This window comes from Alligator sinensis, unplaced genomic scaffold (genome assembly GCF_000455745.1).
Source record: "Alligator sinensis unplaced genomic scaffold, ASM45574v1 scaffold832_1, whole genome shotgun sequence".
Classification (NCBI taxonomy): Eukaryota; Metazoa; Chordata; order Crocodylia; family Alligatoridae; genus Alligator; species Alligator sinensis.
The window spans coordinates 656789-673220 of NW_005842057.1; the positions used below are offsets into that span (position 1 = coordinate 656789).

At 42.5% G+C, this 16432-nt stretch overlaps 1 protein-coding gene across 1 annotated transcript in view; it reads left to right on the forward strand.

Annotated features, from left to right (window-relative positions):
- The window catches only part of SNTG2 (syntrophin gamma 2), a 462462-nt gene that overhangs the window by 243051 nt on the left and 202979 nt on the right, over positions 1–16432 (forward strand). The window contains exons 9-10 of the mRNA XM_025203382.1: positions 6785–6872; positions 15947–16038. Coding sequence (XP_025059167.1) covers positions 6785–6872; positions 15947–16038 — 180 coding nt within the window. The remainder of the gene's footprint in view (positions 1–6784; positions 6873–15946; positions 16039–16432) is intronic.

Consider the following 16432-nt stretch of genomic DNA (forward strand, 5'->3'; position numbering starts at 1 on the left):
TTTCTATGATTCAATGATTCTAAGCTGAAGAGATTGAACTGATAAGCAAATGAACACACATTCACTTTTGATTCAGGAAATACAGCCACATGCCTGCAGTGGCTCAAGCCAGAAGATAGGGGGCACTAGAGCATGCCTGCCATCCACTCCAAGGCTTTCCCCCACCTCCCTGCTGGAGCAGAGGGGGCATGGCTAGGCCTCAACCTGTGCTCTGCCTGGGCAGGGGAGGTAGTAACATTGAATTAATAAAAGCTTAAATAAGAATAGTTCTCTCTCTGAAAAACTATAAACTGAAAATTATAAACACAGCCTGGGGGGGGTGTTTATTTACTCTTCCTGCTACCCCCATCCCCCCAACCTCCTGAGGTATCTCAGAAGGAGAGCAGCAGGACTTTATGGGGTTGCTTACCACTTCCTTTTCCTGTTTCCAGGTGCCACTGGGATTTGTAGTCCACAGTCACAACCAGGACTAACTTTAGCAGGGCAAGGCAGCTTTGTACTTGGTGGAAGGTGAGTTTAACCCCTCTCCCTGGCCCTAGACCCCAGGTGGGGTTTGTCTGGACAGGGGTGGAGGCAGTGAGCTGGCCAGTGAGACAGCTTTCATTGCTCCAGCTAGGGAACAGAGGGGCAGGGCCAGCCCTGCTCTCTGGAGCAGATCTCACAGCCCAGCCCAGGGCTGGAAAGCATGCTAGGATGCTGGGGGACTGTGATTTAAATTAAACCAAGAAGGGGTCTGGAACCGAAGTTTCATAAACTGGTTTGACTTAAATCAGTTAAGCCTGATACTGCATTCGACAAGGTTTGTCTTAAACCAGTTGTAGACATTTTGAAACTGATTTATGTGCACTGAACTTCTTTTACAGGTTTAAACCACTTTATGTGTAATTTCTGTCCCTAGTCTGGAAGTTCAGTGGATATAAACCACTTTCAAAATGGCCAAAACCATTTTAAGATAAACCTGGATGGATGTAGCATCAGACTTCACTAATTTAGGGTACATCAGTTTATTGAACTTCTGTCCCAGATCCCCTCCAAATTCAAGTTAACTCACAGTCCCCCAGCATCCCAGAATGCTTTACACCTCCACTGAAAACCTCCCTCTCACAGGGTGGGTACACTAGCTTTGGCCCAAGTTGTCTGCTCCAGCCGGTGGCATGCTCTAGCACCATCCAGCTTCTGGCCTGGGCCACTGCAGGCATGTGACTGCATTTCCAGAATCAAAAGCGAATGTCTGTTCACTTGTATATGGATTCAATCTGCATATCTTAGACTAACCTGCGAAGATTGAATAGATTCATCCTCAGGCTTTTTGACTGTCTGTACTTAGCCCTGGTAAAAGCCAGTCCCTCAACCAACAGGAGGTTTCTGACTTTCCACGGTTCTACTGTTGCACAAAGTAGTATGGCTCTCAGTCTCCATATCTGCAGTCCTTTGGGGCATTAACCCATACAACTTAGTTTCATATCTTAAGTCACAGTTCAAATTGATTCTCCCAGAAAATGATGCACCCCTTTCCATACACCTTATGCAAAAGGGTAGTCCAAAAATACATGCAGTACAGATTCTTCAGCCCCACATCCCTCTCTCATTTATACTGCCAATCTTACTTAACACCATTTATGCTGAATGCCCCTCACAGGAAGAATATTTCATATTATCATCCATATGATATCTGTAAGTTCTCCTTTCAAGTTATCCTGTCACGTCTTTCCACACATTTGCCATTTGTCCATCTGTCAGATCCCTACCTATTTTTACCTTTCTTATCACATTAATCACCTTCTTATGGTCTTTCAAGCAATTTTATCCCAATCCCTCAAGTTTATTTACCCATACAAAGCTCTCCATCTTTGCATAGTGGGCTGGTGGCTGCCATACCCATGGCTTTTTCCAGTCTCCCCCATTCTCCTTAACATTCTTCCTGCAAGGCAATAATAGAAATATGTAGTGTTCCCCACCCCCTTCATTGTCTCTTTACAGAACATACTTATAAAACAAGTATACACAAGGCTTTCCAAATCTGGCATTCCCCAATCTTCTAATTACCTGAATTTGTATAGTTCCATTCTGGCTACACCTTCTTTTACCCCTCCCAAAATGTATATCTGACTCTGTCCCCTCCTTATCTGTTCCCATGATGGTGGATACAGCACTCCCATGTAAAGGATGATCAGCAAAAGTACAGTTTTTACTGTAACCACTTTACCTTTGAAAGATAACATTCTACCACTCCATGGCCCCAATATCTGTATCATTCTTACCTCTGACTTCTCCCATGCCTGTGTTCTTTTTCCTTTGGTGTCCACTGGCATTCCCAAAATCTTGATTACACCCTCTACCCTCCATAGCCTGAACTTCTGTAAATTCTCCCAATTCCCCACACCCATCAATGTACTTTTCATCTTATTTAATTTTGCTGCTGACACTTCACCATAGTCCTCAGTATGATTGAATACCCTCTTCATTGATACGTTATCCTCCCTCCCCTCTCCTATACCCCTCTTGATAATGCAGTTAAAATCCCCCACTGAAATTTGCTACTTACCTCCACCTACATGCACCTCCAATTTCTTTCCTTCTTCTTTTTCCTTAGTAAAAATTTCCAAGACTTTCTTTTCATACTCCATCACCATCCATTTCAGTCTCCCTTCCACAATCACTTGCACTTACCACACTTCCACTTTCTCACTCTTGAACAAAATCCCTTAGTTTACAACCTTCCCCACCCAGCACAATGGTCCCTATCCTCAACTCTTTACAAAACCCTTGTAATCCCTTTCCCATGGGATTCCACACTCCTGCAAACATATTATGTTTGTTTTGACCCCACTCAATATTGGCATAATCTTATCCCACCTCTTCCTCAATAACACACTTCTGACATTTATAAATGCAATATACAAAGTCATGCTTGTCCATTTACATTTCCCATCTCTATCACTTTGAGTCTTCTATGCTGTGGCTTGATGCCACTGGGTCTAATCCTCCCTCTGGTCTCATCTCCATAGTAGTCATTACCAGTTGTTTTATTTGCTTTACCATTTAAAAAAGGTTTCCCTTTCTCCTCTCCCATCCCTTTCTGTTCCCCCCCCACCCCTTTCCACTCTGCATTAGACCCAGACCACATTTGGTCCAATGAGCTTTTGTCAACCAATCCCCCTCCCTCCCTCTCTCTTTGTCCACCTTCTTTCTAAGCTTGATAGCATGTGATTTATTTCTTTTCCCAATTTGGCACTCTTCTTCTTTCTCTTTAGCCAAATCCTCTCTCCTCCTTCTTCCTGTATCATTCTCTCCTCTTTTCCTTCTCTCTCCTATGTATCAAAGTCACTTGTTCCATGTATGTTGCCTTCTTTTCCCTCCTCTGTTGCTAGCTGCTCCACTTAGCCTACTGAAATTTCACTCCTCTCTTCCTCCCTGGCTCTTCCTTCTTGTGGTGTCTCCTCCACTGTCATGAATTCCAGCTGAACATTATCTTCTCCACTTTTCTTTTCCTGTCTCTGCTGCTCCCCTGTAGATCTAGCTTTATTTGAGAAGGAACACAGGCATTGGCACTGTACGTGTCCTTTTTCCCCACAAATAACACACTTCAGTATTTCTTGGCACTGCACTGTCCTGTACCCTTTCCCTTCACATCAGTAGAATATTGTAGACTGGCAGTATGCAGGCAAGTATCCTTCCTGCCCACACTTGCTACAGAGCTCAGGCTGTCTGAAATACATTGTAAATGCTTTGTGTGGCCCTACTTGGATTACTGCCAGAAGGTGTATTATTCTTCCAGGACTCCTTTCTTCCATCCCCATTAGCACCCAGGCTCTCCAGAAAATTCATATACCATATTTATCATATATCTTCTCAACATACATAACTTTTGGTATATAATTCTACAGCCATTTCTCTCTCTCTCCCATCTCAAGCATGGTTGTGTACATTCAAATAATTATTGTCCTTTTTTTTTGTCTTTTCTCCTACAGTAAAACGTATCCACTTCAGTTCTCCTCTCTCACCTATTCCTGCATACATCTTCCAAAAAATAATCCTAACCTTCTTAGCTCCAGTATGAAATGTCCCAAGACTTCCAGTTAGGACAGGTGGCCAGGCTATTCAAATGTTCCACTTTAACATCCAAAACTTTAAAATAAAAATCTATAAATTCATATCTATTCATTGTCTGACTTCTCTGTTCTCCTTCCCCTGTTACTACTGCTCTTACTCTCAGGTGTAGATTACCTGCCTGGTGCTCCAACTCTTCCTTCCTCCTATCTTCTTTCTCTTTGTAGATCTGGTTTATTCCTCCCACCAGTCTTCCTCTTCCCTTCAATCACTGCTTCTTTCCTCATTTCTCCCTCCTGACCTCCTCTCCTCTTCTCCTGTTCTCCCTGCTGACTGGACTCTTTCCTCATTGCTTTTTTCAATAAAGCTTCCTCCAACACCACCAAACCCAACGCACTTTTCTTTCCTACCTTCTTTCATCCTTTCTTCCTCACCTTTGTCCATCTTCCATCAGACGCTGGATCATGGCTTCCACTATCTGATTCGTTTCTCATCCCTTGGTCCACTTTCCCATCCAGAACTGTTACTCCCCTCTCCAAGACCACCACTGATGCTCTTCTAGGCTCTGAGAACTCCTCCTTCTTCTCCATCCCAGTACTCTGTCACTGTCCCCCCAGAGCTTCTGGCATCAATCCAGGCAGTATACTGGGGCCTCCATCTGAGCACTGCACTTGATCCTAGCCAAAGGTGGCCAAGAAGCTGTGCCACTGTTGGGGAAAGATAGGTTAGTACAGCCCAGCTGAATAAGACATAGGGTAGTGCCTATTAAGTACACCCCCTCCCCCCCAATCCACCTCTCACTTTTTTGGGGAGCCATTATTTTGCATATGTTTTACTCCCACATCTGAGCTGTGTTTTTTTTTTTTTCCCTTTTCCAGTAATTCCTGTTTTTTCACCAGCCTTAAATGCCTGGAAAATATCACTAAATAAGGTCCCAAGCAGTTCACTCAAAATCCTTCCATTGCCTCCTCTCTCAGCCTGGTGCATATGATTAGTATGGCCCAACCCTCCATGAGGTAAAGCTAGACCATATTGCCCTTCCCCTTATCTGAGTAAACATTTTTTGGAGGATCCTAGGATTCAAGACAAGAACATCTACTCCTAGTCATGAGTGGGAGGCTAAGTAGCACATGGATCCTTTGTGTGCGGGATCTAGAGTACACATCCATACTGAGCAGTGCTGAGCTGTGGGGTCACTATGACTTGAAATGCCCTTGAGGATTCGCTCTGGTGGGGGCCAGCCCAATGAACTATGTGGTAAATCATAATCTTTGGCTTTGGACCAATCTATTACATGGCTTGTTCTACATATAATAAGTAGGTGTCAAAGTGCTGCTAAAAAGTGTGTTTATGGAGTACATATGATAAAGCTTGCACCAGTTTCAGAAACATGTAACATACATCAATTCTGGATGAGCTAAGTTTATGGGTGCTATATGCAAATGGCTACAGTCATGTTTCATTTCAAGGCTGTTATTTTCAAATGTGTTCCTCAATTCTGTGTACTCAGGGAGAACACGGCTTGAGAGCAAGGAGAGGGGGAAGGGGCTACCAGGGAAAAAAAAGTTGGGGTGAGGCACTACCTGACCCCCTAGATTTACTTTCCTTGCTTTTGCAGTAGGAGAAGGACAAATTGAAGGCAAACCTCCAAAAATTAGATTGTATACCTGGAAAATTGTAACAAATTTATAATTTGTTTTCATATATAGAACCTAATTATTGGGGAATAATCTTACAACCAGGGTCATTTTCTATTTGAGTAAATATGGTCATAATCATCAGTTGCTGAGAAATCTGAATAAAGAAACTAAAGAATGAATGTTAAAATGTTTACTGGGCAAAGAGTCCTCTCAATACAAATAATGCCAGTGGTTCTTGCATTAGCCTCAGTCCCCCTTCCTTCCTTCACTAGGCTCTGGAACTACATACTAATGGTTTTCTTCCATCAGTATGATCACTTTGGAGCTGCCAGCTCCCTTTTCTAGCACAAAAGATTAAGCCCCTATGTCACCCCTGTAGATTACTGCTATTAAATGTGGAAGAAAGAAATAAAAAACATATAGATAGTTTTAGCCATGTACAAGCAACTTCAGTACCATTTATGCTATATTCCCTTGGAACCTCCAGGATCTGTAACCAGGAAATACAGTCTCCCCCCTTAAGAGAAGTTTAGATCCACCATAGGTCCCTTTTTCTGAGTATCTGAGCAAAAATTCCTTCTTTAGTATACTAAAAGGCTAGAGGGATCACACCTTTTTTTATTAATTTAGTTCAATATATATTTAAAATTAGTCTCTTCTATATTGTTAGCTAAGCTGAATTGCTCTGGATAGCCAGGAAAAACAAGAGCCTGCTACCAATTCTTATCAGTTGAGAGAGAGAAATAATGTAATAACCATTTTTGATCATTTTATATAGTATGAAATATATATACACGTTAGTCACCATCCTGTGACAGGTGTATAGCATAAAATAATTCAGATATTGTATTCAGTCTTTATATAAACTCAGGGCATTCATTGACTTTTAACTTCTTAGATGTCTAATAATGATGTGTATACCTGCTTTCATCATTTGCTGGTGTGATTTGACCCTCAAGATATTTTTCATTTCAATAATAATCATTAGTATTGGATTTCTAACAGATCAACAGAGATGTAGGTTTTGTTGTAGACTACTTTGCTTTCTGTGGCCTGTTCTTTGGTAAAGTACCTATTATTTGTCATACTGACAGGTACATCTACTGAGGAATGCTGGCGATGAAGTTACCATCACTGTTCAGTACCTCAGGGAAGCTCCATCATTTCTAAAGCTCCCATTAGGTAAGAGGAAATTAATGGATACAAATCATTTTTCCCCTTTCCGCAATATTTCTTTTTATAAGAAGACACCAGTAAAGCAGCAATTTTACTCTTGAATGCTTACCTACATAATATAGACTACAGTGTAATATACTTTATTATTTAATGTAGGTGTGTAGTATCCAATCCGTGATTCCATTTACAATAGCATAGTGAAAAGAAGCAGATTCTACAAAACAAAGTAACCAGAATGTCATTTATAAAGGGTGGACATAAAAAATGTATCAGAGTTGTCAAAAGCAGTTCCAAGGATTTGAATCCCAGCTGGATTCAACAACTCTATAGCAATTTTCTATCCAGCTTTTATTTAAACATGTAGCAGGGCCCTAAGTTTCCACCCACCCTTCCCTACCTTCTGTCTAGATTCACATGCAGAAGAAATACTTTGATTGTATTCACTTTTTAAAACTGAGAATGAATTAATTCTTGGTGTTCTTTTTATGATATTTCAGTCATCCATTCACATAGTAGAACCATTGCTGTGATGTAAGCAAATAGTTTCCTGCTTCAGATAATATATAGGCTAATCTAAGTTTGAGTAAAATTCTGATGTTGAAATTTTTCTGTCCAAAGTATTTGGCAAAGAGTGACTAATAGGAAACATATTCACATAAATAAGGATTAGTTTGGAAATAGGAAAAAAAACCCAAAAACCCTAAATGTGTAATAAGGCAAGGTTTATTTTAAAAACAAGCACAAAAAAGATATAATTAAACTATAAGTATGTATTTGATATTTAAATAGTGTCTCGTTATTATTTTAGCCTCTATGGCAGGGTTTTCAACTTTTTTTTTTTTTTTGGTAAGTGTATCCCTGGCGGCCAGACACGGAGTGGAGGCAGCGGGTGGCACGTGGCCGAACATGGAGCGGGGAAGTGGCGCATGGCGGTGCTGGGTGGTGGTAGCGGCCACTGCATGCGAGCTTCCCCCCCAACTTCCCTGCATCCAGCCAGCCAGTCAGTGCCTGTATGGCCTGCAGAGGCGCTGCTGCCCTTGCCTCACCCTGGCCCTGCTCCTGGGAGGCAGCAGCACAAGATGGTGGGTGGTGGTGCTCCATTCTCGCCTGCTTGTACATACCCCCTGGGCCTTTCTAAGTACCCCTGGGGGTACATGTACCCCAGTTAACAACCCCCGCTCTATGCTGTCATTACATGTATAAGTGCCCAAGGATTTTTTTGCATTATTAAAAAAGAATCACGTTTACCCTACACAGATAACAGATAATGATGTCTGTCTGTTTGAATTGATTCTTGAATGGAACTGATAGAAATATTATTGATAAAATTGTCTAATACATCCACTGTGACTTGTTTTTTAGTTGCTCATAACTTTTTCACCTGCATCTTTTGGACTAAAATTTTCCAAGGTGGACATAGTTTCAGATAGAATTAAAAAAAAAAATTCAGCAAAGACTGGTTAGCCATTTCTAAGGGAAGGGTAAAAGAAAAAGATATTTTGTTATTATGTTAAATACATTCTTACCGCTAGAACTGTTGAGAAACTGGAATTACACTTTTGTGGGAAGCTGCAGAATTTCAAAATAAAATTTTGTTCCCAAATGGAATGAAAAATGAAATGTTGATATTTCCCATGCAATAGGGATTCTGCAATGTAATTGAGAAAAAGTGAAAATGACATTTCATTTGGACCTTTTTGAAGTTTTTCCAAGACTCTACAGAGGCAGGACTGCTAGGCCACCTTGGCCTAAGAACTGGAGCTCTTTGGATATCCAGTCTGCTGAGGAGCCAGGAAGGTAGGAAACCTAACTCTGAGGCAACAGTTGCTGTGCTGTGAGGAGTTTAGAAGCCCTAGGAGCCCTGGCCTTGGGAGTCTTGGCCCGGTGAGCTGAACTGTCCCAGAGCCTGGAAGCCCTGGAAGTTCAGTCTCTTAAGCAGGCCACAAAGGTACGAGCTCAGGAGCAAGGGCTGCTACCTCTCAAGCAGTCCTCTTCAGGCTGCCAAAAAGTCAGGAACCTGGAATTCACGGTAGGGCAGCTGGCAAGAAGCAAGGTAGTTTTCCATAAGAATCCTGACATAAAAGTGTACTTCAGTACATTGGTTGAGATGAACTGACATTTTATGATGGGAAAATGTTCTTCTGGGAAATTTTGAACCAGCTCAAATTAGAGTCTTTTTGATCAGGGGCATACTTTGGATCAGGGACAAAAATGTTGTCCATACTGACAGAACCTTGAGCTTGAAGAATTTGGGACTTTCCCTAAGCAACCAGGGAGGTTGCATCTCCTGTTTTCACAATGCCTCTGCTGTTGTTGTTCAGCCAGAATGAGGAGGGAGCAACTTGACTGACATGAAGAAGCCTGAGAAATTGAAATGGGGGAAGGTGCAGAGCCTGAAGGAGGAGATTGAGGCAGGAAGCCTGGGGAGGAAATTTTAGATTGAGAGCTAAAGGTTGAACTAGACTAGTGTGGGAGAATAAGACAAAGAGGGGAACCTGTTGCTGTCTGGCCAAAGAATCCAGTAGAAGGAGCCTGGAAGAAGACTGCTTAAACAAGGATACTAGGCCTGGGACAAGTAGCTATGAAGGAAGAAATGCTACAGACTCATTCATTATGTATCCCTAATCTATCCCCATAGAGCATACCTGTGTAATGAATGGCTCATGGTCTCTGCTGAAAAATATTATCCTCTATTTAAGAATACGTGCAACCCTAACAATCTGTTAACACAGGCTTCTCTTGCTCTCATTCTCTCTCTCTCACACTTTTTCATTTTTAATAACTTTTTGATGGGTAGTGAAAATATAGGGTTGGATTATCAAAAGCATCTGGGAGAGAAAATTTTGAAAATCCTACCAATAATCCCATCTTCTTTCCTTTCAATCTGTGGGTCTTTATTTCAGAAGAACTCCTTGTGTTGGAGTCTCTCTCAATATCTGCTCCTCTTTTCTTCCACCAATACTTATGTTTACTTTCTTCCTACTTCCCTGGTCACCAGAGACATCTAAAGAAATTAGGAAAAGAATGGGGACTTCAGTTCCCAGTGCATTTATGGTTAATTCTTAAGTCTTTGTAACCTACTAAACTAGTGTTTTCATTCCTGTTTGGTGGGGTGTGGTTATTGAAAAGCTTATTTTGGGAATGGCCTTTTTCTATGAGCTTTTTAGGGGAAGATCATATCATGTTTTTCACTGCTGGACAGAAAGTATTATGATTTTGGGGACAGAAATTAGGAGAAGACACCCAGTCCAGTATTATAAGGTATTTCTTTTGTTCACTTTATTAATATCTAGACTGACAAAAATCAAGTCCAGGATATAATTTGCTACACTTGCATATGGGGATGGTAAACCATGAAAAAAAAAGGAAGATAGAAAATGCTAAGAGGTTTAGGGCCATTACAGAAGAAGAATTGCTGACATGCGTGTTGAAGGCTACATTACATCTTGGGAGTTTTATTACCCAAGCAGAAAGGATGAGATTCATGTTTTTGAAGGAAACACTCCATTTCAGAAGATGAGTAGGATTTTTAAGGTATGAGAAGGATGAGTAGGATGAGAAGGAGTTTTATGAGTAGGATTTTAAAAGTATAATTAGAAATTTGCAAGAGCTTTTCTTTGAAGTGTCATCTCTTGCATTTCAGGCTTGATGCCAGACCAAAACAAAATGTCTCATCCTTCTTCATTCTTGTTTTATTGTGAGAATGTTTATAATGAAATAAGCAGCCTGACAAATGGGATTATGCCTGTGGCATTATCCAGCTAATTTTGATGACTCAGGCTAAATCAGGACCTTCTTTTCTGATGTTATAAATAATAAGGGCATCACTGACTATCCATGGTACATTGATTTGATATTAGACATGATCCTGGTGCTTGTTTTACTGTGTTATGTAAGCTAGACTGACTGACTCTTGTGCAACAATCTTTGACTGGTTGAAAAGTACAGTGATGTGCATCTGCTGAGTTTGCACTTCCTGTTGGGGTTGGAGGGTATTCACCTAAATTTGAATTGAGTGTGAAAATAATTGGGTGGCAATGTTTTTTGTGCCAAATATCCAGTATTTGGCATGTATGCCCAGTTTATATGACCACTGTGCTGTTATGCTATACAAAAGAAAAAAGCTGGTGAAGCTTTATTTCAGAAGAATGGAGAATCAAGTAGTAGATAGGAGGCATTTCATTTCTTTTCTTTTTTTAATCTAGGGAGCTGTTTGCACGTCATTATGAACTGAGGTTTTTGTTGAATCTTAGCATTGAGTGTAGATTATTCGTTACTATTTCTTTCTAAGGATATGAAGTTGTTTTTGGGATTTGAGCTATCAACCCTATGAGATATACTAATAGGAAATTGATTGAATAGAAAGCTAAGACTGATCGCATTAATTGCAAAGTTTTTATTCAAAATGTAAAAATAGTTTCCATTAAAATCAGTTTCATTAGCATCTTACCAGCCTAAGGGCCTTGTTACATTCTGAACATTAAGCTTCTCAAATGATGATTGCTGTTAGTGTTAGATCCAGTTTAGAGAAGGTACGGGTTCAGTCTGGGCACATCTGCATGAGATGCTTTATTTACCACACAGTAGAGTTAATTACTGAGCAGTACAGGTCCATGTGTACAAGGTACAGCCACCACAACAGTAATTGGCTCTAATTGTGAATAAATGTGTTACTTGCAAATGCAAGTAGCAAATTTACTCATAATTAGTAACTGTGAAGTAGCACACATGTAGACCCCTAACAAGGAGAAAACCCCCTAACCTCCCTGACCTGCCAGATGCTACACACACAGCTTTTCCATGCTGCTTGTGACACATGCCACAGGTTGGCTACCCCTATTGTAATGCAGTGGTAAGAGGGAGGAATTAAAGCTGTGTTTTCAACTTAATTTTTTATATTTCTTGATCTTTGTATGCTTAATTATAAAAGCTAGGCATTACAATAATAAAGTACATACATGTAATATTCTTCGCACATATTGGCAAAAATGAATAAAAAACCTTGATCTTGCCGTAAAACATTATTTATCAAAACGTTCATTATTCTGTCTGTAGCCATCACTTGAAATTGCCTGTAAATCATTTCTTATTAGCAGGTCTATCAAATCTAACTTAATAACACACAGGTCATAGGCTCTCACTTGGTGGTTTCACGAACATTTACAACATTCCAGGGAAGGTTTCTCTTGATCCATGTTACCCAGCTCATGTTCCAAAAGCGTGTGGCCACTCCCCAGAAATCCAAGATTCAGTCAGGATGCAGCACCCTCAGGATGCAATGCCTCCTCTCCCTACCCTCCTATTCTGTATGGACATCTCAGAACTGTAGCCCCTAGTCAGGCCCCTACTTACCAGCCCTCTAGTGGCAAGTCATAGCTGTGGAGATCAGGGACAGTCAGAGAATGTTTTTTTTAGCAGGTGTGTCTACATGTGCAATGATCTGAGAGCAGCTTACTGTTGAGTAAACTACTTGAGAGTAAACTCTCCCAGGCACATGTCTACATGTGCAGCAATGCAGAAGCAGATTTGCTGCTCCTAGTAGCAGACTGCTCCTACTCCCTGTGGCCCTGCAACTGGCCCGTACAGCAGCCAGGGGGAGCTCTAGCTCCTGCTCTGCAATCATGGGTCCAGGGCTAAGAGATCCTTATCTCCAAGCACCAGCTCCATTATCTCAGGGCCAGCACTGGGAGATCCTTATCTCCCAGTCCAAGTCCCGCAGTTGCAACCACAGAGCTGGTGCTGGGAGATAAGGATCTCTGAGCCCAGGCCCTGTGACTGTGGGACTCAGCCTGAGAGATAAGGATCTCCCAGCCCAGGCCCCATGATCACAGAGCAGGAACTAGGAGCTCCCTGTTGTCAGGGAATGGGTACATTGTCCCTGCCTGGGCTCCAGTGGCAGAGCCTGCTGTAGCAGCAGGTAGCTCCTGGAGGCAAAGAGCAATCTCCCGCTCCCTGCTGCCCGGCTGACCAGGAGCACATTTGTCAATATGTGTGAAGAATATTACATGTATGGACTTTATTATTGTAATGCCTAGATTTTATCATTAATTTTTGCATGTCTTGGTCTTTGGATGCTTAAAATTGAAAGCACAGCCTTAAATCTGCCTTCTTATCACTGCATTACAATAGGGGTAGCCAATCTGTGGCACATGTCTCAAGCAGCATGCAGAGGCCCTGTGTGTAGCACCTGGCAGATCAGGGAGGTTACAGGTACCACAGAGGGAGATGGGACAGGAGCAGAAAGCAAAGCAGCCAAATCGGGCAGAGGAAAGGTATTGGAGTGGTATTCAGGGAGAGTATAGGCCTAATTTGTGGCACATCTGCCAAAAAGGTTGGTCCTCAATGCATAAAAATATTTTAATTATGTATATTCCTAGTATAATATATCGTATAATGTGCTATTCTATAATCTTAGATAAAAGTATGCTCAGATACCCTACAATCACAAATAGTATAAAAAAAATCATAATGTATATATGCTCACAGAAGACTTAGCTCAATCCTTGGCTTTTTAGAATACGTGTGCAATGGTAGTGTGGTGATAATACATTTTTTGTGCATTTAATCTCTTTTTTTTTTTTTAAACAGAGGAAATTCCCTTTTCTCTAAAATACAGGTATTTCCAACAAAAGACATCTGAGCTAGCATATACATGTAAAGAAGGATTTCACAGACCAGGATTCATTTGCAAATCACTGTATTGAAGTTAGTATGGTCTAAGTGTAATGTGTAAGGGCACTTAAAACTTGAGTGTCCTCACATTAAAGATCATTAGCTCATGCTAAGTGCCCTCTGAGCATCTCAAAGTTATGCCACTTCAGGCAACAGTTTACTCTGGGCTATGCTACCTAGCTTATATTAGGGTAACTTCAGTCTGCTCCATGAAGATAAAATGAACAATTTATAGTCCTCCAGCATTCCAGGATGCACCTGTCCCAGTAACTCCCTCCTCCTCCTCCTCCCCAGAGCAAGGATAGGGCCCAGGTGTCCTGGCTCCTAGCCATGCCCCTGCTCACTGGCCTTCTAGTAGTAAATCAGAGCTGTGCAGGCACACTATTAACCTTTACACACAATGTTCACAGAGGGCATGTCTACATGTGCATTTAAGCACAACTTAATTTACTGTGCATTAAGCTAATGCCCAGCATGCAATTTTTGCCAGGTGTCTACACGTGCAGCGACTTGGCAATAAATCAAGTGCCAAGTCCCTTCAGCTGTGCCATGTGCCCCTCTGGCCACTGGGGGGAGCTCCAGCCACATGGCTGTCGTCACTTGGGAGTTACGTTGAAGCCAGAGCCAGCTGCTAGCACTTGGCAGCCATCTTGGAAACGGTCCTGATCCCTGGCCAGCCCCTTCCCTGCTCAGGAGCTGTGTGCCTAAAGCAGGAGCAGCATGCACCAGCTTCCTCCTTCCCCACCCTGCCCCCCTGGGCAAGGGCTGCCCCTGCCAGTGACACCCAGCCCCTTCTGCTTCAGCCCTCCACCTCCCAGTGATGACCAGTGCCCCATGCTCCTGCCGGCCATAGTGCTGGCCCCAAGAGAGTCGTGCACTCACCAGCAGGGGCCGGAGCATGGGGTGAGGTGGGCCCTGGTTGACCTCCTCCTCCAGTACTCCCTGCTCCAGCATGCCTGCCCCCCCCCACACTTACTTACTCGCAGCACTACTCTCAGGCCATGCCCTTGGTTGAAACAAAAAGAACCCTTTATTTCCCTAACAACACTCACCCCCATGCCTCCCCCCATTGCCTCGAAAACAGAACCCCTTCCCCCCTCCCCCTAAACCAAAAAAGCCCCTCTATCACGCTCCCAACCCACAAAAATAAAAAAAAAACAACACTTACATTTGGAAAGCTATTTACAATATTTCTGGATTTTGAGCGCAGAGTGGGGGACAATGAGGGGAGGGGGGCGCTAAGGGGCACAGCAGTTCCCACTCCTCTGCCACCACCACCAGCCACTGGAGCAGGAGGGTCCCATCCATGGTGCGCAGTTGGTGCAATCTAACTGCTCTGCTCTGCTGCCGTCCAGCCCATGGTACTCAGGCTCAGGGTGCATGGGGCTCCCAGATGATTGGGGCAAGGAGCTGGCCATGCCCCTGCCCTCTTCACTAGGGGTCTCTCTGGGGAGAGGGGGGGGGCTGCCCCTCCCCCCGCTGTGCCCCAGGCATGCCCCTGCTGTGCACAATTTGCTATTTGTGCAGGCTGACAGATGCCCAAGCCTCTATGCCCAGTTGCTGATGATCCTCCTGGTGCCTTGGGCACACCTGCATTCCTCACTTGCGTTCCTGAGCTACGATATCAAACACTCATCTGTGGCCAAGCAGCAGCTGCGGAAAAAGGACATGCAATGCAGAGGCAGCCTATGATCTGTCCAGGGGGCCACACAAGGCCTGTACTGGTCCCAGGAAGTGCACATGTTCCAGGCTTCTGTGTAGTGTGCCCCAAGGTACAAAATGGCTGCAGGCTTTTATAACCTGCAGCTAGGGACTGCCAGAGAGCAGCCCAGCCCAGCCGAGCCCTGGAGCTTAATGTGCCTTGCATTAGGCAGTTTAGGAGCACATCTACACATGGATGTGCTAATGTACATTTAAGGATCATTAACTTTTGGCACAAACAGTTATGTCACATTAGCACGTGAGCAGACATGCTAATGTGCATTAACACAACGTGTATCCATTGACACAGCATTAACATCTACATGTGCGCCAATGTGATTTAGCTATTCGTACCTTAATTTGATACCCGCTTTGTCCAAACTCCAACCTATGCTCCAAACTCCAACCTAATACTGATCAACATTTATGCAGCTCACAGAATAAGGTGTAACAAGGCTGTTAGTCACATAAGTAATTCCAATGAACACAAATCTGTAAGTAGAGCTGTCTAGGTGCCTATATCCCCTTTTTCAAATGCAGCATATGTTCAGACAGATATTGTTGAATGCAGTCAGATGGGTGTTTTCATCTGTTGAGTAAAAATTACAAACTCTTATGCTGTTAGCCCACCTCCATTGAAATTATTATTACCTGCTTAATGCCTCTTAAATGTAATTAAGCAACTACTCTTCATCCTGTGGTTTCAGGTTCCCCTGGACCATCCAGTGATCACAGCAGTGGAGCTTCCTCACCTCTCTTTGACAGTGGTTTACATTTAAATGGAAACTCAACTAACACAGTAAGCAAGTTGATTGTGAAAAGATATTGTTGGCTGTTTTACCAACTATCTCCCAAGCTTCAAAAGACTATCAAAAACATGTATTTTGAATTGGTCACGAAAACACTAAGGTTATAGATTTAAATTATATATATAGCCTCATATACTTACCAAAGCTAGTATACCCCAGGCAGTTGGTAAGCCTGTAGGAGTGACCACTGTAAAAATATAGTACGTGTGTATATGAATTTACAGATTTTATTACATTCAGTACAACAGCAAAAATCAAAATATACTTGATATGCCAGGTATGTTAAGCAATGTCATGATGTAATTCGATTGAAATTAGTGATGTGCTAAGAAGGAAAGATGGGTAAATGGAAAGAAAAAAGAAGATTAGAATGTGGGGAAAAGA